General features: G+C 29.7%; 1 protein-coding gene across 1 annotated transcript in view; it reads right to left on the bottom strand.

The window, feature by feature from the left end:
- The window catches only part of LOC103577425 (netrin-1), an 85,982-nt gene that overhangs the window by 306 nt on the left and 61,613 nt on the right, over positions 1-24,063 (bottom strand). The window contains exons 3-6 of the mRNA XM_008558049.2: positions 22,715-22,864; positions 21,472-21,576; positions 2,996-3,064; positions 1,098-1,302 (exon numbers count right to left, since the gene is read on the bottom strand). Coding sequence (XP_008556271.1) covers positions 1,098-1,302; positions 2,996-3,064; positions 21,472-21,576; positions 22,715-22,864 — 529 coding nt within the window. The remainder of the gene's footprint in view (positions 1-1,097; positions 1,303-2,995; positions 3,065-21,471; positions 21,577-22,714; positions 22,865-24,063) is intronic.

Here is a 24,063-nt window from a genome sequence, read left to right as displayed (position 1 = left end):
AAAAAAATATATGAAGATAAAATAATAATAATAAAGAAATGTAGGAGTGTTGCTGACATGAAGCGCAATGTGATCTCGAGGGGGTTGAACATAAAGACTGAATATTTGTGACAGTATGAGAGAGGTTGCGTTACACCTCGGATATCATATAATCTTGTGTGTCGTTTTGTAGTTTCTCTTATATGTATTATTATTACATGTTCTTATATCATATACATATATACATATAAATGTGCGAATGTTTGCGGTAAAGTTTATAGCGAATATGCACTACCGGACTCGTCTCGACGTCATACCCGCCGCGAATTTGCGTGTAATGACACGCAAGAGAGTTTGTCTGGTTGGTAATGTAACTTACGGTGCACGTATATGCATACCGAAGTATTTATTATTATTATATTTGGTATGTATGGTACTGGGTTACATTATTATAACACTATTCACGGCAACAAATTGCTTATGAATAAATTTGTAAGTTATAATTACGCGAATAATTAATTATATCTGTTTACCTCACTATGGTTATACAAATTACTCAGCTAATTTAATTTAATTTTTGATGACTATATTTTTAAATTATAATTTTTGAATCCTTGATAATTCAAAAACTTATTTTATAATAAATTGTTGCACCGCGAAATAGTATATTATGCATCTAGACAGGAAAGTAAAAATAAAACTTAAAGAAATTGAATTTATAATCTCAGATTAAAGAGTAGAACTTTTTTGAATTTTTAAGTAACAAGAACGTATCAATTTAGTAAAATTTTTTTTTATAATTACCTTCATTTAAAGAAATGAATTTTTAAATAAGAAAAGTGTTGATTTTAAATTTCTTATAGTAAAAAAAATTATTAAACTAGTGTTCTATTTATAAAAGCAATTTTTTTAGGGCTAAGAAAATAACTCTCATATCTAGTAATAACTTTAGTGCCAGTTTGTAATAAAGTCAATTTTTCTTCAAACTTTTTCTCAGGATGCAGTGAGAGAAACTAGATAATTATTTTTTTAAAATTTGATTAGTAAAGAAGGAAGAGACGAGTTCGGTGTAAAAGTTTTATGGTAAAGAATAGTGTAATGTAGAAAAAAAGGCTTACTTATTTGGCTTTATTTTGGGGCATCTGCAAGCAAGATCCTCATTGTGTACGTAGAGTGGAATAGGGCCGCGTTTAATCTTGGAATCCTCGTTTCGTTTGTAGATCAAATCAACATTTAGTGTGAATCTGGCAAAGGAATTGCCTGTAGCACTACCACTTGATACCTCATTACTCTTGTATCTTCCGGTAACTCTACCGAGAATAGCTGAAACACATCAATAAACACCATAAATTGTTCTTGCTTACAAATAAATTCAATCTAAATAATTCCCACATTCTGTGCTTACATTTCTGTACCGCGAAAAAAAATAAATAAATTCTACTAAGTAAACATTTTTCTTACTCAAGCTCGAAAATTGCCTGAATTTATATTTTTGGCGATGGAAATTTTCTTGCAAGCTTTTTATTAAGCAAATAAAAAATACGCTGAAGTACTTTTTTCTCTGTGCACTTTATTATTTTTTTTTTTTACATCAAATACTAAATTTATCAACGTTCTTATTATAATTTTTATCTACTTCTATTTTTGATACCGAGCCGAAAAATAATTTTCACTTGAAGTAAATCTTTTATCAATTCTAAAATATCAAAGCTATTATATATATATATATATATATATATATATATATATATATATATATATATATATATATATATATATATATATATATATATATATATATATATATATATATTAATACTGATACTAAGTACATAGTAATTAGAGACAAAGGCATTTATTTAAATAAGTAAAATTAAAAATCTATTATTAATCCTTGTAAAGCTAAAATTCATCGTATTAATCGCAATAAATAACACCGGTTAAACATTTTAAATAAATGTCTGTTAAGGCAAATGGTGCGATTAGTTACGCCCTCAATAGACGTACATACGTATAAAAATATCTACCGTACAATTATAAACAACTCTGCACTCTACATCTCTGGCCAGTGGGTACAGTAGTCTAGTCTATATTATACACAACTAAACACTGGACTACATACCATAGATCTGTAAAGTATCATGTTGTGAATTTAGTACGAGTAATACTCTACGAAATTCGGCGTTACAAGCAAATATATGTGTTCATATATGTACTAGGTTTCATGCAAAAGGTATTATATGACAAAATCTATTCCTACTATCGACTATTCCTACACAGAACAGCAACAGTAACAGTTACCCAAACTATTACTATTATTGTCGCCATTAAAATGAAATACAAGATTACAGGGATTTATCCTAGAGCTTTGATATGATGCGATGTGACGGTAAAAAATAAAAATAGGATAAAATTCGGGACAGAATAAATATTTGTACTGAAAAAATGAAGTTTGTCGTTGATGAAAATTTTTATCGTTGATATTGAGCAGTTGACATAATAAGTAATGTAACAAGTATGGTGGGATACTCGAGTATGTTGTCACGAAACACGAATGACATGAGTGTTAGTAGATATAGTAAGTACGGGTAGGACACACGATAGATATATAGTATAACAGAAAACAAGAGTAGAGTCACATCACTTGTCTGTGTTATGCGCATCGTCCCCTTGGTGGTTTAGTGTTCCCGGCGAAAGACTCAAAAGCGTGCCGTTCTATTATTGAAGCACCACGTCGGGCTCTTTTCATTTCATTTTTTTTTTTTTTTTTTTTTTTATTATTTCTACCCATAGTCCACGCGGTTAAATCCCTCTGCGACAAGCTCTCGGGTACTCGGGTCAACCACGCTGGATTCTCTACTACAAGCTTTTTTGGCCTATGGACTTTTATAAATATATATATATATCTATAAAATATGTCTTTATTTCTTTATGTACTTAGTATTATTTATTTATTTATTCAAGTATTTATATAGTTTTATGGTATGAATATTTTATATTTAGAAAATACTCTTACCGTAATCTCTCTTGCAATATTTATTTAGATTTAGTCTTCGTGTTGTTGATGGGCATTTTCCGCAACGTTCTGCAATAAAAAAATATTTATTATTATTTTTAAATAATAATAATATAAAATTAAATTAATTAACTAATTAATGATGGTAGAGGTGGTAATTTGATAGAGTACGTTGTTGGAATTAAGAAGTCAAAATATTTAAAAAGATTGATCAATTAGCGGTAGATTGACGTATACAGGAGACAGTTGGACTAACGTCGACTTGTACATCGAATCGCCGACGTAGGCTGCTCGGTGTTCGCTCGCGAGACGGATAACGCATTGCACGGGGAATTAATCGAGCTGACGGGCGAGTGTGTGGGTCATGTGCACATGAGCAGTACTGGGTACTGGTGTGAGAGAATATGTGTACGTGTGCATAATCTGGATGTGAGGGAATAGGTAAATGTGGATGTTAGAGTCACGTTGGAGATATATGTGCTTAGAGTAATGGATGGACAGATATAGTTGGGTAATAATGGTGGCTGATGTCAAGTTGAGACGAGGTACATTCAAGTGGTAATGCTTCTACACCTGCTCCTTGTCTCGAGATTTATATATCTCGAGACAATGGAAAACAAATTAAACTTCAGGCTAGAGCATTTTTTAATTAATTCATTGTTATTTATTTTTTGTTTTTTTTATATTAATTGATAAATTTCATTTCGTATTTAATTTTATTTTTAAATTCGATGGAAAAATTTAATTAATTAATTTTGATGGCTAAATTTAAATGGTTAATTTGATAAAAATTATTATTATCAAATTGGGTAGAAAAATTTACAAAATTAATTTTAATAGTGAAATGATATTTATTAAAATTTTTTTTTTATTTTTACCATAATAATTTATTCGTTTAAATAACAAGATTTAGCTGGAAGCTCTTGAGTTAAATTAAGTATAAATTTTACAAGGTATTTCGTGTGAAAATTTTCACATTTAACTTAACTTCTCAACGCCTTAAAATTTTTATTCTATTTCTCAGTAGCTTTTTTTTTTCTTTATATTTTTTATTAATTTTTTTTCCTTCACCGCGAATTTCAATATTTTTCCGTCATGTAAAGAGGTGCATGTACTATAAGGGCGAGTGAAAATGAAAATGTAGGGTGTGAGGTGACGGAATGAAAGGAGTGAGAAGTAAAGAAACAAAAAAAAAAAAAAGAAAGAAAGAAAGGAAGGAGAAAAAGAATAAGAAAAGAAGGGTGGTAGTATATAAAAAAGCGGATTTACCCTACGTTAGTGAAGTGAGTCCTCGAGGTCCTGGCTAAGGACTTTGCGTACACTCCCAACTCCCAAGATATATGCGGGGGTGGCTACCCCTAAATTTATATTTTTTTGCCAACTACTCATCGCGAAAAAAAAATTAAAATAAAAAATAATAAATGCGAGCCGAAAAATGTTTTTATCGTGTGGGGGGTTCGTTATTTACACGTCAAGTCCCACCGATTCGCTGGGGTATTAAATTGCAAAAGCCACCCTCTAAATATAAGTATAAAGAGGATATAATAGAATATTTAATTTGATGTGGATAATATATATACATATATATATATATATATATATATATATATATATATTTTTTTATTTTTATATAAAAGTGGATTAATTGAAATTTTAGTAACTTGTTTGGGCGGGGGTGATTTATCATTTAGAGTGAAGCGTAAAAAAGAAACATGAGATTTGTCGAGGTTTAGAATGTCTGGAATTTTCCATCTGGTTCTCGGTTGAGGTTATTTCCAAGGTGAATCGAGAGAAAATCGGAATTTTATTACCGTTACCACAGTCCATTAAATCTAGATTACACGACGTCGTATCCTGGAACGATATCTTTCGTAACTCTCTAAGCTAAAATGGAATGAACCAGGGGCATAAGGGTGGGAGAAAATAAAGGCATTTTAACAGGGGTGCACAAGAATTACGATCATGTCGAGAAAACATTTTCTTATATATTTTTTCTAAACGACCACGTACGAAAATTTACTTACAGCTACTCGTGGATTTTTTTTCTTTTAGTAAAAAAAAATATTTTCTTTAACGTCAACCCTCTTAATTTTTTTTCATTTGCAAAATATTTTTTTTAATGTCTTGTGAAATTTTTTTATTAAAATTTTTTGAATATATTTTAAATTGAAATTAAAGATTAAAATCATTGGAATTTTTTTAAAAAACTACTGGAATATTCTATTAAAAGTAAAAATGTTCGGATAATTCAAAATTACGAATTATTCGTTTGAAATTGGATTTTAAATCAAATAATTAAAATTTAAAAATAATTTATTTTGCATATTGGCAAATAAAGCGTAAAGTAGAATAGTCTGATAGTGAAATTTAAAAAAAAATCAATAAATTGTTAATAAAAAAATTTTCAATTAAAAATAAAACAAAGGAGACCATTCGCTATAATCCATTTGAAAATATTCAATAGATTTTCACACATCGAATTAAAAGTATTTAATTCAAACAAAAAAAAAATCCTTTGAGTCAATTGATAACTTTATTTGTGATAAAAAAAATTCATTTATCAGGAAAAAACGACATCTGAGTGAATTAAATTTGGATTTAAACCAACCAAATAGTATTTAAGTCAGCTAAAATTGATTTCAGTTAACCCGATTTTATTTATTGCAAATAAATTTTTCAGATAATCTTAACTCGACTCAATTGATTTATTGGTTGTAAAAAAATTATTTTTGGGGTAAAAAATAAATTATGTATCATGACATTGACAAAAATATGGAAATATTTTATCAGCGTTCGCTGGTAGTTTATTTAAAAATAATTTTCCAATTAAAAGTACTAACGAATAAAAAAAAATTATTTATTTGAATCAATTAAAAATATTTATGAATACGTGAAATGAATAAAATAAAATGAATAGCGGTTTTTGAGGTCTGATTACGATAGTAATACACGTCGTTTTCCACATCGACATTTATCCTTTTCACTTGTTCATGTTCTTTCTCGCCTCGTACTCGACATCCGACCGCAGGAAGTGCCGCAGGAGATTGCTCTGAAATCGCTTTACCCTTGTCGTAATTCATCTCCGTGGTCCGATCTCACAAGGTCAGAAATTCGTCTTGACTTGTTTCTTATTCATTTTATTTTTATTTAATCATAATAAAAAATTCTTTATATATATAAATGAAAAAAAAAAAAATTTATTCCATAAAGAAACTTGATCATCAGCCATTAAATTTAATTGTCTACATAAACATAATTAGGGATTTTTTTTTTATTCTTTTAAAAAATAAAAATAATTTGATTTTTATTTTTATTATTAACGAGAGTAAATTTAAATCAATAATATAATAAACTATATAGAGAATATGTTTCAATTCACGGGGGATAACATTCACCGATGCGAAACGAAGTTAATTAGTCTATAGAACACGAGAGCAACCGATTGAGACCAATCGTATTGACAATATTGTTTTGCCGCTTGTATCCTCACTACTATTCAGTTTATATAGTGCCGCGTATTCTATAGAGATCTATCTCTAGTTGTCAAGAGATGGATGCCGCATCCCGTGAGTACCCACACACATACTCATCTGCATATGCATACTACTCTATATGTGTATATTGTATATTTATATAAAGAAATAGAAAATACGACACAGATGTACGCTGTGACGTTACTTCGATTGGAAAGTTACTTCAAAAATCGTTTGTTCCAATCTACTGTTATTTCTCATAGTTGGTACATGAACATTAAACATATGCTTCACGAGCATTTACATATACATACCTACACACATATGTATTAACGCGAGCTGGGGTTGATGAATACAAAGGACGTCTCGTTAGTTTGGAATTAAATGGATTACACTCTTTGACCTACGTTTTATCAATTCCACATATGTTCCACTCGTTTTTCTTTTTTTTTTTTTCATTTATTTTTCTTTTATCAATTTAAATATTTTACAAAGCTCTATTTATTTTATAAACAAATATTTTTTTTTTGTAATTGAAAGAACAATTTTTATTTTTTGTTTCAATGTAAAATTCAATTATTAATATTTTGTTAAAAAAAAAAACTTCAAAGGTTTTAAATTTTAGTGTCGAGTTTTACAGTAAAGTCTCGGTTGGAAAAGAATACAATTTTTTCTATATTCATAAATTTAAAAATTTTATACTTCGCGGGTCATTAATTTGAATTTGAATTTTTTGAATGTCAACGTGGGAAAAAAATTTTATATAGGTAGTGTACGAAATTTTTTTTATCTTAGACAGAATAAATTTCGACTAAAAAAAAATTATACAACAACTTTTACCAGAATCACAAATTTTGAGATTTAAATAATTTTTTTTTTTAATGAGCCTTTTTTATGTTTAAGAAGATATCAGATTTTTTTTATCGTTTAGTATAATAACCATCAAGTAACTCGATATAAACAGAAAAACCACATTTTTTATTAGACTTTATTTTACCGTAAAAGTTTTACAAAGGGCGCAGAGATAGAGGATTTACTGTTTTATCTGTTCAGTTTGCCGGCAGGTTTTCGGGAATTTCGATACGAGCCCAGCCGGAACCAAAGCTGCCACTAACTACAACTACAATCTACTCACACTTATTCACACATATATATATACAATGCCGATAGTGGAATGTTGGATATTTTTATTCGATAACCTGGTCTCTGTGCTTGCTATCACCACCCTCTTTCCCTCATCTCCGAAGCTCTCTTTTCTATCTATACAGCTATACAACTATGCCTATATAAACTCTAGTTCCTCCTCCACTGTACCATCACCTCCACAGGCATCAGGATGCCATGGGGCATCGATTGAATTTCAAACGAAATTCAAATTACGTTTAATTTGGTTAGCCACAGACAAGCGCTGCCTCAGGCTTGCGTACCATTTTCTCTTTCACTCATACTCACTATACACCCTTTTACGTTTACTATTACTATCTATACAAGTATCATATATGTTGTATAATATAGTGTAGTGTATACATGAACAGAGCCAGAGAGGAATATATGAGATAATATATTGTCGATGAGAGAATCGAAAAAGAGTTAAATCATCAGTGAAAGAGTAGCCATCAGTATATCCCGGTATAACTACACACAATACTGTAGAGTTCATTAAAATAACTATGAAATTTAACAAACATACTCTACATACTTGTTTTCCTGTTTGCTATTTGCTGTTGCTCGTTTTTCCTGTTCATACAAAAACATATTCTATTCTATTTTTTTTCTTTTTTTTTTACTTTCATTTCCCTATTCTGCTGTTTCTGTACACACTGGTAATGTTAATATCAATTGTCGAGATTCAACGTTTACTAATTAAATTTTAATATTTTTTTTTAATTATCGTTTATTTATTATTAAATTTAAACGATTTTTTTATTTTATTATTTATGGGCGGTAAATTTAAATAACCACCGAGTCAAAGTATTAGACGTAAATTGAAGGTTTTGGACATTAAAAACTCAATTTGACCGTTTTCAACTTATTCAAAACTTACATACCAAAAAATTTTCATCGATTTTGAACTCCTGGATTATAATTACGTAAATTCCCTAAAATTTTTTCATACGCCCTCTGGCTCTTGAATAAAAAATTAGTATTTTAAAAACAAATTTTTCAGTTATATACTTCTATCTTTAACACTATATATCTATATCTGTTCATATATTTCATATCAAGGTTATATAAATTGTGATTACAAATATCGAAATAAATAAATTAATATTATTATTAAATTTAAATTGTGAAATTACCGATTTTTTATGGACCAAAATACAAAAAAATCTTTCAATTAACGTCTTATATTTTGACTGGGGCAAGTGAACTACATTTCATTTGAATTACTAATTAAAATGAAATTTTTATTAATTATTAAAAGGAATATTTGCTATCGATACTAATTATCTAAGTCAACAAAACGTGTATAATTTGTTGATAAATAACTTTCTATATTAATGTACATATAAAATGAAAATGATGAGCGAAGTTTACAGAATCGCGTGATTACTTTAACGGTAAATACTTAGTACATGCTTACTACATAGTATCTCTGATAATTTATAAATTACAAGATTGATAGATAGATACTTTAAATATATAAGTTGATTTAATCGAAAAAGTTGTATCGTGTTTTATATATAAATATATATGAGTGTGTTAATGTGTGTGGTTTCATGCTGTTGATTATATATATCTATATTTAATCAAACGGTTGGCTCGTGGTCATTTCCTCAGTATCAACAGACTCATCTATCTTATGTTACATTAGGATTTCGTGTCATGCTTCTCTTTCTAGTTACGCCTCATTAAATTATTTGTTTTGAATTATTTAAATAATATAAACATTCAATCAACACGGCATTATATCAGCTACTGAATACAAATCATTAATTATTAAATACTAATAAATTCAATAGATAATCATTTTTTTTACGAATGCTTTCGTTTACGTTAACGAAACAAAAATTTTCAAAACATCTAGTAAATATGCTCGCATCAGTAGTCAAAATGTTTAACAATTCAATACTGTAATCAATTGTGTCATGGTTTACTTTATTGTCATTTATTTTATTGACGGTTATTATTTTTTGGAATACTGCCGAAGTATTATTGAGGCGGTATTTTAATCCATAAATATCCGTATCGATCTACACAAACTTTAGTAATTTCCACACTGCCGGTAATTATTGAGCCTCGGTATTTAAAAGCCGGACGTCGTCTTAAAAAATTTTTATTTCGAGATTGAAATTTTGATACTTCATTATTCATAATGTAGGGTAAAAAATACCAAAGACTGTCATTTTTAGGGTTGAAATATAGTCGAATATTTTTATTGAACCATGATAACATTCCATGACTAGAGTTGACTGTAAAAACCACAAAAGTTAATATTTTTTTTAGGAAAATTGCTGCTCGATTTTCTTAATAAATTAGTTGATATTTGGCTCTATAATTACCACTAGCTACTGAATAGTTAGAGAATTTAACGATTCTTATAATTCCGTCGTCAACTACATATCCATACGTCGTTTCATTATTATTCCAATGAATAAGACCATTGGCGATTATATGATTTAATTTTTGAGGTTTCGTTTGGTATTCATGTAATTGTACTAATTCTTTTTGAGGAATATCAGCGTTGTGATAAAAGTGATAGTAAATATGTATCCACGGGAATCCATATTCATCTATACGAATATCTGTTTTTTCTACGCCTCCCACAATAACTGATCCTTTGTTTGTAAAATTTGGTGATTGTGTCAGCATGTTTTTATCAGTATTATTTTTATAGTCGGTCAGATAAAAGAATGGTAAAAATAACCATAATTTACTATTCGAATCCATGTAAACGCGGTCTTTTTTAGAAATCCATGATAGTAATCCAAATTTTTCATGGTCACTCGTGAATGTCGATTTGTTTATTTTTTTAGATGAAATAATAATAATATTGAGTATCGATAATATGAAAAAAATCTGTAATAATAAATTTACATAAAAAATGAATTAATTAATTTTTAAAATTAATTGTCGGTTAAAAACTCACAAGATATAGAGATGACATATTTTTGTTAACTTATTTTACAGTAAATTTAGAATACTTTTTTATTTTTTAATCACCAGCTGCAATTAATTGATTGAAAGTAAGTTGACAGTAGTAGCGACTGAGGACAAATTTTTAATGATTCTAAATAGTCGGTAATTAACGATTTTAAAAATAATCATCAATAATTTTTATAGCCGGTTTTTTCGTTGGACGTTTTATCTTATTAAAGTACAATAAAAACTATTTATGAGTTCAATCGTTTGTTTTAAAATTTTTTATGAGTTTTAAAAATAAATTAATTATTTTGGTGATTCATCAAATCAAAAATAAATACTTCATATAAAATTTTCCTATGAGAGAAACCAATAAACCCTTCGGAGTACAAATTTATATTTACTGACTAATTTCGCAAGCTCTCTGTAGTCTGAAAATTATTAAATACCTGCGGAAAATTAATTTACAAAAAAAAAAAAAAAAAAAAAAATAAATTGATATATAAATAGTACAAATGTACAACATACATTAAAATTTATTGTCTAGCAATGTAAATCGAGTGGTTGCTGGTTGCTATATTGCAGTTTCACCAAACTTTCAGTAACTAAGTGCCCATGGGTATTTGCCGGACTGGGATTACGCGTTGCATTAATCCGCGGAGATTACATTTACTGGACTACTTCTCTATATATTTAGTAATATATGGTCGATAAATATATCAGTGAAACCTAATAAAATATAAAATATATGTAAGGTTACATGAATGATAATAGATTTGTCAGCAAAAGCTACTTTGGACAATCATTCGATTTATCCCGAATCATAATACATATATATATATATATATATTTATTTTTATTATCCTTTGTGTATATGTATATATGAGAGAAATAAAATGGTAGACGACGCCAAGGCGCCTCAACACTCTACTTTATTCTACAACTATACACAACTGTTACTATTCTTCTTTTCTCTTGAATCATCGCAGAAAAATCTCTTCTCAACAACAATTTTTCCCTCTTACTCTTTCTCTTACTATAACTATAACTATACTTATACTTTGTATACACCAGCATCCGCTCTATCATGAAAGCCAATGTACTCTGACAAAATACAACCCACCATCACCTAACCACCAACCGACTGAATCTCTCCCTCATATATTTTTCTTCATAAGTATAAGTATGTATATGTATTTATATGCTTTCATATCTATATGCCTATGCAATAAAACTCCAATGAACTCAGTGTGTATGAGAGAGAGTTAACATGCTTCAAGATACAACAAGGGTTGGTGAGACATTCACATTATGGTGATTGCCTACCATTCTTTATCATAACTCTGGTGTTGTGGTGAGTTAAATTGAAAGGGAGGTTTTTGATTCATAAATAATCATTTTTTTATTGATACTATTTTTTAAAAATATTTTTATTTTTTTTTTTTAACGTCACATAAGCAGTAAGTTAACATTTTATGAAAATTTATCGATTTTTGACTTTTCTCATAATTTTTTAAAATTAATTCTGTTGATTTTTAAAAAATTTTTAGTCCTCACTTCTTATAAATTTCGTTTTGTTTTCAATTTTTTGGAAATTTTTTATTGATAATGATCTAAAGGTAAAATAAATCGCATCACCATCATCAATTAGATGACTCGGTTATCTGCCATTTTTTACTCATTAAATCGTGCTAAAAATTTTTTATTTTGATAAAAATAAAAATTTGTCAAAAAAAATTGATAATTATTAGACGCGTGTGTCACTGTTGATGCGTATCACTTAAAAAATTAAAATAATTTATTTAATTTTCTGTTTTACGTAAATATTAGTGCATATAAATGTGCAGCATTAATTAATTTTAATTACTGCTACTAAAACATAATTTAAAAAAATTAAAAACGCCATGTTTTTTAAATATTTTTTTTTAATTACACATGTGAAACTGTGGGTTTAAGGTGACAGTACAAGCGTATATTCACACGCGGTATCTTCTGTAAAGGTACATCGTTTGTTAAAGACACCCGAGCATTCATAAAGACGGCGATAAAAATCCATAAGCGAGACGGAGAGATGCCTAATGTTCGTGTGCAGAATGAGAGGGTCTAAAAAACAAAAAGAAAAAAAAATATACACAAGCTTGGTTCATTCCTCTGGCAGAGTACCGAGCGTATGTTTACCTTGGATTACTCTCGCCTCTTCGTCACGCTTCTCTCCGCAGCTTCCTCATGGAGGAGATCATGATGCGGTCCACATCCTCCCTACCACCTTATTTTTATTTTTAAAAATGTTTTTTTCATTTTTTCATTTCTCCCTCTTTATTCATCACGACTTTCTCCTTTTTTCCTGGTTTTTGTTCCCTGGTTTCTTGTGTCTCCAGTCACTCTGCTCTCAACTCACATCACCACATCACCACACTCTCTGTATCTACTCTCTACTCTCTACTTATACGTAGTTGTTGTTGTTGTCGTTGTTTCTGTACACCATGAAATGTAATGCCTGTGCCAGTACTATACCGTCTATACCAAGCACATTGCCAACCTGGAGCATATTCATGCGCGTGGGCTACACTTATGCCTTCAAGCACGACCATAAAGTAACGTCTTAATTACAAAAGGGTTCCGTTGCGACGGTGCAACCCATTATGAAACGCTTTAAGTGCCGCGAATTCAAATCCAAAGAGGAATTTACCGTCCAACAAATGATTGATAAAGACTTAAACTTCATTTGTTAGCATAAACTTTTTACTTAATAAATTAACTTTATAAATTATACTCCAGTCGTAAATGACTGCTTTTTTTCATTTTTTTATTAAACAATCAGACGTTTTATAGTTTATTGTTTTCTTTTGTAAGAATTGTTATGACTTTTTATTTAAAAAAAAAAATTTACTTTGCATTTTTAAATAAAAAATTTATTTGGACTTCCTCATATTTTATTAAATACTCGTAAAAAAGTAAAGTAATTTTTTTACATCATGTTCAGTGAAAGAAGAAGGGGCAAAATGGACTACATTAAATTTTAAAATTAAAAAAAATTTTTTTTAGGTTTATTTTGCACCACTTAAAATTTTTAAAATAAAATATCTGACAAATGAAAATATAAAATGTATAACATTTGATGTAAGATTATTAATTTAAAGTGTTAATTAATTGTTTGTCAAGTTTGAGGAAGTTAATATAAATTAATTAACAAAACTTTAGAAATTCGTAGAATATCATAATAATTAATGACTGTCTCAGTGCATGATGTAATGTAATAAGATGTAAAGACATTAGCTCACAAAGTAACGATTTTTATTTATATTTAGTTAATTAGCTATTTTTAAAAAAATTAATTTTCTTAATTTAATTAAAAACTTTTGCTTGAAGTGAAGTCTGTAAATAAAATAAACACAATTTTGTTTACAATAATTTAAAAAATTGCAAAGTTAATTTTTTGATAAAATATACAAGTTGAGAGTCACTGGACAAGGGTCATTAGCGTGTGTTAGCTGTACACAAGTAAACTGTGCAGAATAAGTGTGAGGATTCTCAGAGCTCGTTTGTCTCTGTTTTATTTTTTTTTTAAAGTTTTTTATACTTTTTTAGTTTCTCACCCTCTAGTCAGTACAGTGTAAGCCAGTACTACACATGAGTACACACAGTACAGAGAGCACGAGACCAGATTAACGTCAGAGGGACTTAGGTGAATGCCAAAGTAACACTCGCGGGCACCAGTCATACCCACCAACCATATATGTATACGTTGATGCTTGTTGCTTGTGTAAATCAAAATATACCATCACTCAGCATCCGACTCAAAATTCAACCGCGAGTTAAAAAGTAAAATCAGAATTTTTTTTAAATTTTCGGACGAAAAATTTCTAGTCTCATCTTCAGCCATTTTTTTAGTTAATTAATCTTTATTAATATCAATCACAGTAATTAACATGTCTCATCTGTTATAAGTATACATTAAAATAAAATTAATAAACTTGTTTTACGATAGATTAGTCCTATATATATAGATATATATTCAGTATGTTATTTGTATATATTAACTTGGTCGAAACTTTCGTAATCTATGATACTATACACAAATATTATTATTATGGGTTTATAATAGTGTAGACGATAGAGGTGAGAGGCTAATAGATACTAGTTTGAGAAGAAGAAGAAGCCACGAGTAGAGGTAGATCAATTAGTCTTGATTTAAATTACCAACGGCGGGTGGTAATTAACTTTGGTTTAGGTCGCGAGAACGATCCTCAACTGACGTTATATTATATACATATACAGTAAGAGAGAGAGAAGGGGGAAGGGGTAGGAGAGAAAAAGATAGGGACGAACGGACCCGGTCGATTTAATGCGCAACGCCGTTAATAATTACGATAATTAATATTACAAGCGACTGGGAAAATGCGTTAGCCCGTTTATAATAATCTAACTCCTCCTCTTCTTCATCTTGAATTCATCAATGTATTATATCATTGATTATACATTTCTTTTAATGGTGTTATTGAGAATTTATTGAAAGAAGTAGTCAAATGTGAGTTTAAATTCATAATCCTGTCGGTAGTGATTGCAAAATTTTTTCTTTAGCTATCGATTAATTAAATTTATTGCTGATTGTAATTTATTACCGATATTTCATTGGCCGTCAAATAATTTTTTTTTTTTCAATCGTTAATTTTTTAATTAATTGACACATTCATGTTTTTTTTTTTTTTAAATGTAGACAACACATAATAAATTTTTTCGGGGACATGTTTTTAAGTTCTTTAATTTCATTTTTTTTTTTTTTTTTTTTTTTTTTTTCAAAATCTTATAAAAGTGTCATTGAAATTTTTTTTGGCAAGAATCTAATTAAATAATTAATTTATTAAAATTAATGATGTAATTGACACTGATAAGTTTTAACACAAGAGGTTTTATATACTTTGTTTACCGATGAAATTAGTATGTGGTAATTCTTAATTAATGTAATTTCGTATTACCACGATGCAGCAAGGGAATTCAATGCTGTAATGAACCACATGTACAATAATTACTGTAATTTGTTACCATCAATGTCGAAATTTTGTTAATTACATTTAAATATATCATTATATATCGACAGTAAATACATTTCGTATAAAATTTTTAATTGGATAAATTTAATTAAAATTTAATTACGTAGTAGTGGGTCTATTATTTTATTAGTTATGAGTTATTAGCTTTCCGAGATCGAATCCAAGTATATACATATAAGTAAAAAAGTTAAAAGTTAAATGGGCAAGAAAATTGAATAAAATTTTGTTGAAATAACCATTTGGGAAATGTGCATAACAGATGGTAAAATGAAATGAAAAAAAAATATTAATATCAAGTTGGAATAGTGTACATTGAAAAACACCTTGTAGAATATTATAATACAAGATATGCTATGCATAAATGTATCGATTTACATTTATAAAGGAACTTGTACTGTCGTATCGATATGTAGTCTGATGTTTTAGAGTAAGAGGGTGAGGGTGAGATGTGAAGTTGAAGTAAAGGAGGGAGAGGAAATATTGAGAGTAGAGTAGAGTAGAGTAGAGTAGAGTAGAGTAGAGTAGAGTACCATCAGCAAAAGTTTATTGGCAGTATGCCAGAAAGGAAATGATATTGTCCCTATCGCACGTCAGTATTCCATTTATTTTAAAAAATAAAAAACCGCTACAAGAAAGAAGGAGGAAGAAGACGAAAAAGAAGATTCTTTATATTATGTATATTATATATTTTTTATTCAATGCTCTTCTTCCTTTATTCTTGTAGAGCTTGCAGTTTTTATAAAGACAATAAGACAAGAATTCTTTTGTAAAAGTGTGTATACAAAATCAATGGAGGCAAAAATGTCGGAATAATTTTGTTTAAATTTCATTAGCTTGACGACAACACGGAAGCCTTTTAGATTTTGTTGGTATAGAGTAAGTGTATAAAAGGAATAGAAAAGAATATATACGAAATATATAAGAGAGAATATAAGTTTGATGATAACGAAAGGGGATGAAGGGATGAAAAGATTTGTCGGGGAAACGGGAAAAGGGGCAACTCGAGGTTCTCCTGATGACGAAGGGTGTGGGCTCTGACGAAACTTTAGTGAAACATATTGCATTTGGGATAGAATTTGGCTCAAGGAACAAAGGCTATGTTGAATTATCTTTGTTCTGGAGTTAGTTCAGTAGGCTGAGGGAGCTACTAAACTACATATTGCAGGGCTTAGGTGTTTGTTTCAATTAAACTTCTCACGCTTGACTTGTTATTAATAATAATACATTTTAGCTACGTATTTAACTATGGTATTAATAGTTGTGGTTATTATTTTTCGGTGTCTTGTAATTGGGGATTACTTTGTGATTTTGGTATTAAGAGCAGGAAAAAAATTAATTTTTACCTCGGGGTAATTGGTGATAGTCAATAAAAAATTTAATTTGGGATCCTCATTAAATAATTAATAATGTACTTGTTCTAATTACATTTTACATTTATTCATTTAGTATAAAAAAATATATTTATCAAATTTAATGAAAAAAATTTTTTTTCATGAAAATCTTGTCAATTTTTCTTATGTTTTATATAACGGAATTTTTATATTTTTTTGCTTGAGTAGTCTAATGAGAAATAAATCCCGTGTTTGATAAAATATATTGAACTTTTTTATATATGAATATATATAGTTATATATTTATTCTTCAGACATAAAAGAGCTTGCGATAAAAGTCTATTAAACGAGACAGTTGGAGTGATGTCTTGTCGATTCTCATTCTCGTCACTCTTATTGGCTGTTGGCTCATTTCGACGTATAAATACAACTACCACCTTCCCAACAACACTTGGCCTATTATATAGAAAACACGCCAGCAGGAGAGTTAAGTAGAGAAAGAAAGAATCAGCAAAAAAAAAAAAAAAAAAAGAAAAAAAAGTCCACATAAGCGCGAGCGAGTGGAGATAAAAAAGAATGAAAGTTAAAGGGAGCAGTATTTCCAGGGCGAAAGATTTACGCCCGGTTTGCCGGCGGCCGAAGGCACCAAAGAGCCCACTTTCTTACTGTACCCACCCGTCTCATGTGTTCGCTGACGATATATACCTTTGCAGAGGTGTGTGTATATATTTTATATTTTTTTATTTTATTATTTCCTCGACGGGAGGGTGACTGGTACTGCAATTAGGCCGCGATCGAGATCGATATATCGAGTCTCCTGGCAGTAACTGAGTGAACGAGCCGACGTCGCGCCCGCATAAATTTCCTTCCGTCTTTTCTACTGCTCGTTATGACTGCAACGTTAAATTTCCATTCATTCGTTTCTCTGACACTTGGGATCAATGGTTTAACAACCGGTTTTGATATATTTCATCGAAATCATTTTTTTCAGCTACTTTAAAATTTAAAAATAAATAAATTTTTTTAAATTGAAATTTTAATTAAAATACTTTTTATTTCGCGGAAAAAAATTTTTAACGCAATTAAAAAAAAATTTTAATTGAGATGGATGCAATTAAACAAATGTCCACATCTACAGAATAATTAATAGCAAAAGATTTTTTTTATTTTCTGAATAGTTTTTTATTTTTTGCTGCTTTAACGTTCTCTACAATTTAACTCTAGCTCATTGGCAACCCTCGAACGATCCGACTCGGAAGTAAACTCATGTCATGTGTGTTCCATAGTGTCCTACAGTATCTCTATATATCTTTGGTCTCGTAGTCCTGAGGCTTGAAACCGCACGCGGCGTGGAAAACGAATCGATGCAGTGTGCAAACATTGCCGGGCTGGCTGTTTTCCGAAACGGAAAGGACCCTATACTCTCTCGCATTTATCCGAGCGTGTACACCCTGTATGAACGCGTATGACGACCGGCTCGGGTGAGAGTTACAGAAAAATAATAATAAAGAAAACCACAAGTAGATTTTTTACTAAATAACTATTTTTTTTTTTTTATTTTTCTTTTTTCCAAAAAAATTTATATTTTCGAACTTTGATCTCATATTTTGGCTGAACTATTAAAGATACGATAAAAATTAAAGAACAAATTTTGTAGAGAATTTAATTTTCTACAAAAAAGATCCTCAAAAATTTTTTCGTAAACTCAATAGGTTAGTCAAAATTTTGATTTGAAGTAAATCATAATAAAATTCTCAAAATTAGTAACCAATTTATTTTTTTTAATTTTGAATTTAAATTCTGGGTGAACTATCAAAGATATGATAAAAATGAATAGAAACAATTTTGTAGGAAATTGAATTTTCTACAAAAAAGATCTGCAGTAAATTTTTCAAAAACTCAATAGTTTACTAAATATATTAATTTAAAGTAACTCAGGAAAAATTTTCAGTTTGTAAAATAAAAATTTTGAAAAATTGAATTTAATAATAATGATAATATAAAATTATGGGTTGTTTAATGGTATGTATATAAGAATTTATTTTATGAAATATCGAGTAATGTCGATGTACCGATATCTGAATCATGAGTCCTATAAATCACTTAGCAACAAGCCTCTTACATCCACGCGACTGTGTACTAGTAGCCGATAATATTTTTTAGTTTAAACTTTTATTTAATTTTATTATTTAGCATTTACTTTGCGTACCAACAGCAAGACCTCGAGTAAGCAAGAGTAAGAGGTTCTTCTCTGTACTCTTCCTCAGCTGCCTCGACTTCTGCGTGTACTCTCATACGAATAAGCAGAGGAGCTGGAGGATAGGGAAGAGGGATAGGGTTATCTTTATACTTTGGTCGTCGCGTGGGTGCACCACCGCGTGTACACGCGACGAGTTACGCGCGCTCAAGGTGCATTAACATATAGATGCGATCCGTGACACGACATGAATCTGCTCCGAGGTATGCTTGTATACTTGTTTAGCGCATAACATACGCGTTTTTACTCCTGGTTAAATTAACTTTATTTTTTAAAATTAACTATTCTTTCACGTACTTTGTATTATTAATACAAGCTCCCAGTTGTCTTTACTCAACTTTATCTATCTGAGAAAATATTTATTTCATTAAATATTCATGTATTTTTGCTGAAAAAAATTATTTACATTCTAGATTCATTAAAAATTTATAAAATATATTTCAATGCTCGAATTAAATTATTCGCATAAAAGTTTTTATTCATCGCTAAATTCAAAAAATGATTAATAAAATTTTGAAAATTTATTTCATTATTTTCAAATGAAATCAAAAATTTTTATCCGCAATTTTTATTTTTTTTTTTAATTTCAAATTTCGTCTGGCAATATAAAATTTTTTTACTTCATGAGTAATTAAAAAAAAACTATATAATAATAAATCTTCACCGTAACATTTTCATTAATTAAAATTAGGACAGTAAAAATGAGCAAGTTTAAATTAATAACGCAATGAAATTTTGAATTGCAGACAAACGAAACATGAGGTAAATTAATTGTTAACCAGAGAGAGTGTAAAGCCTTACTAAGTAATAGAGTGATTAATCGAGCAAGTAATACCTTCTCTAGCATACTGGTAAATACGACACGCAGATGCTTGTGCAAGCGTACGTTGTTGTATTTTGTAACGTAGTAGCTAGTAGTTACCAAACATACTACAATATATATGTATATTGTATATGTTTATATATGTAGTGGGAGTACAGTAGTAGTACAGAGGAAACGCGTGGAAATATTTCGAGCGTAGAGGTACTCGCGCGTAAATATTCGCCGTGGTGATACTACGTATTATGGCCGTAGTGTAGTAGACATAGTGTTTAGTTGTAAGTATACTTGTATGTATGTATATATGTATGTATAAATATATGTATATGTATATTATGTATGTTATGGAAAAGCAGCCAGAGTGCGAGAGTGCCCGAGAGTACGAGTAAAGTAGAGAGAGAGAGAGAGAGAGACAAAGAGGAAGGAAGGAAGGAGTCCGTGGCGAGGGTATAAACGTGTACCGTTGTGCAAGGGTGGTTTTAATTAAGCCATTAGGGGTAGGCTGGAGAGGCTGGGACCGAGCGGCGAGACGTTCTCTCTACTCACCTCTCATCTTGTGAAACCTACTACGAGACCCTCTTTACTCTTCCATTTCCCTCCTTGCTCTCCTTATCCTCTTATCCCTCGGTTACTCCCACCGCACTTTTCTTTCCTGTTTTACCTTTACCACTCTCTTATACTACCACTAGCTTACTGCTCTGTCCCTCTTGCATGGCTTTTTGCTAAATTAATATCACCCTTAAATTTCTACCCCGATGTGACCATACTCCCGCTAAACTTGATCCAAATCGCCCTAACCCTCGTGCACTATTACTTCCTACTCACTTTCGCTGTCTCACTCGACATCACTTCGCTCTGTGAATTGTATTACTTTATATATATACATGACGTGTATAAAGGTAGGAGGAGAAAGAGAGAAAGAGCCAGAGGTCTCGGAATTCATCCGGGGGTTACTAAAAGCGCAATACTCACCACTCGACTCGTTATCTTGTTCCATTTACTGTGTGTTAGATAATGGTTATGATTATGTAAGTACATTTCAAATGTACTCAATTTTATATTTATTTTTTCTGATTGTAGAGTTAGTTTTTATAAAAATTTTTTTTATTGAGTTACGGAAATTATTTTTCAAGTCATAGATTGGGTAAATTTTTTTGGTCAATTTTTATGACAGATAAAAGTAAAACAAAATTATTTTTAGAGAGTGGAAAAGTGAAAAATTGAATGTTTTATTTTAAAATGGAATTTTAGTTGAATATTATGGCAGAAAAGAGTAAACAGAGGGTGAATAGAGGGCTGTGTTATTAAAGAGGAAAAAAAGTTGAGAGGCTTGAGAAATTAATTTTTGTAAAAAAAAATCTATCAAATAATGTATAGAAGGATGAGAAATATTTTTGAAAAATTTCCTCTATAACATTAAATAGCGAATATAAATATTATGTTCTTTATTAATAAACTTACCAGCTCGTCCATCGTAACCCCGTTCGTCGGCATCCCCATCATCATAATCATGTTCCCCATTATCTTCACCCGCGATTCCCTGAGTCTGAATCACTTGCGGAATTTCTGTAAAACAAAATACCATCCATCTAAGCATCCCAAACAAACAAACAAAAAAAATTAGGAGTAAAAAGTTATAATAAACTCAAAAAAAAAAAAAAAATTAAATAAAAAAAAAAAAACTCAACTACAAACACTTAACACAGCAATTTAATCAGATCTCCACTTTCCAAATTTATATTAAACCTTACATAAAAGGTAACAAACACTTATCTCACGTGTGAACAACTTTAATACACCTAAAAAACCACATTTTTAAAAAATAAACATCTCACTAATTTAATTTTTTTTTTTTTCGTTTATATTACACTCATTTTCCTTAATCGCAATCGCCACTAATTGACGACAAGTTTACTAAAAGTTAACCATCAATTATCTCTTTTAAATGATATCCTATAAAAAATGACCGCGAATCCCGACTAAATTCAAAAATAAAAAAAAAATAGCGGCAAAATTTAAAAAAGTAAAAATAATAAAAATGAAAATGAGATGAATTATTAAAAAGTTGTTCACAAAAAAGCGGATGAAGATGATTACGAATAAGATACAAGTAAGTACATTAAGTAAAGCATAAGTTATCGGCTGGTAAGTTGATCGTTGTCCGTTCGGCCAAATAAGGTATGCATAAATAATAACCAGTCGCGTATATTACGGTTGCACCCATACTGACACACCATATCATACTACGACAACTCTACTACCTTTAAATATACATCTTATAAATTATTTCTATATATATATATATATATATATATACATTATACATTATACATACATACATGTATACTTACAATCTCTACATTAGTTATTGGCTCACACCAATATGTGTGATTATTGGCGCGAATGAAAATAAATTAACAGTTTGGTATTTTGGTAACACGTTAACCAATATAACTATACCTACTATCTGAATATAAATTAATCATAATGCGATTTGCATTTTAGTACAGCCAGAATCACAGATATATTTATAGTGGTGTGCATACCTCAGTAACTCTGAGCCATGAACTCTGGGTGTGCATTTTTTATGTCGCTGTATTTCTTAATGATTGTGATATGTTGCTTGTGATGATAAGTTAGTGTTGCTTGACAGAGTATAAAGGATGCTATATACATATACATATATATATAATCGCATACTTACTGACACACGGTGCGATGTGAGACCTACTCTGTTGATAACCTCTGGCACACCTATTACAGGTGGTACCAGTCACACCATCTTTGCAAGGGCATTGACCTGTACTTTGATTGCATGTTTTTCCTGATGCTCCAATTAAGTGACAATCACATGCTGTAACAAAAATTATTCAAATTATTTATGTGGTTATTGACAGTGTACTGTTAAAAATTAGGAGTGAATTCGGAGTGGTTATGGACTTTATTTAAATCCTTCTCTCCGTCAGGCGTAAATAGGGAGTTTGTCTTTTCAGCGGACTTTTTACTCAGTAAATTTTTTAGAGTAGGGGTGGGAGTTTTCTTTGTATTTTTAATAAGACAAATGGATGTTAGATTGTAATTAATTGCGTAGATGAATAAGATTATATAGATATTTATTGAATAGGTGGGTAGAGAGAATATGTGAGAGTTTAACTAAATGATTTATGGAATCAATCAACAGTCTGTCATGAGAGGTGAGTATTAATGAGAAATGCGGATTACAGATAACGGGTACAAATTGATAGGGGTGAGAATTTCGACGTCTGACTGACGATGAGCTTGATAGTTTGATATATAATTTAATCCTGGTTATATATATTATATATTAATGGAATAATTTATTAGATATATCAGAGCGTGTGTGTGTGAGTATGAGCGATTTGATAATGTGACGGGGTAATTTTATTTGTGGTTTTAATTTATTGTCACGGTATTTTATTTGTACTTTTTGTTTCACATGGTAAAGTCTGTAATTACTACTTAATATTCAGCTGTGAATCACACCCCAATTCATGGCATCAATTACGTCTTGACTTGTTGAGAGTGACCCTCAACAATTTTCAGAGACATAAATCAATAATAATGCTGAAACATCTTGATGCTTGAATTTATGTGATAGGGGACTATTTAATTGATGCCTCGATTCAACATTTAATAACTATTTACTTTTTTTCTTACGATTGTTTATTTAATTTTTTTTATCCTATTAGCCTTTATTAAATTTTCCAAACAATTTATATTGATTTTCTTAAATTAAATTTCGGTCTTCATATTTTACTAGTAATCAATAAATAACTATAAATATTTATTTATTTATATAAATTATTTATTTGATCTATTTTTACTCGAATCGAAATTTGGAGCAAAATGGACTGACTTAAAAAATAATCAAATTTTAATAAATTAACTTGCAGATAATTTTTGAGTAAATTACCCACAAAATTTGGCACTGTAAGGATATCTAGCCAGTAGACATCTAGACTTCATTTACATGCTATCGGATAGTGCATTTTACAATATGAGGGAAAAAATTTATATATTTACCACATGTCC

This window comes from Microplitis demolitor, chromosome 4 (genome assembly GCF_026212275.2).
Source record: "Microplitis demolitor isolate Queensland-Clemson2020A chromosome 4, iyMicDemo2.1a, whole genome shotgun sequence".
In the NCBI taxonomy this organism is placed as follows: Eukaryota; Metazoa; Arthropoda; class Insecta; order Hymenoptera; family Braconidae; genus Microplitis; species Microplitis demolitor.
This window is presented reverse-complemented; position numbering and strand designations above follow the sequence as displayed.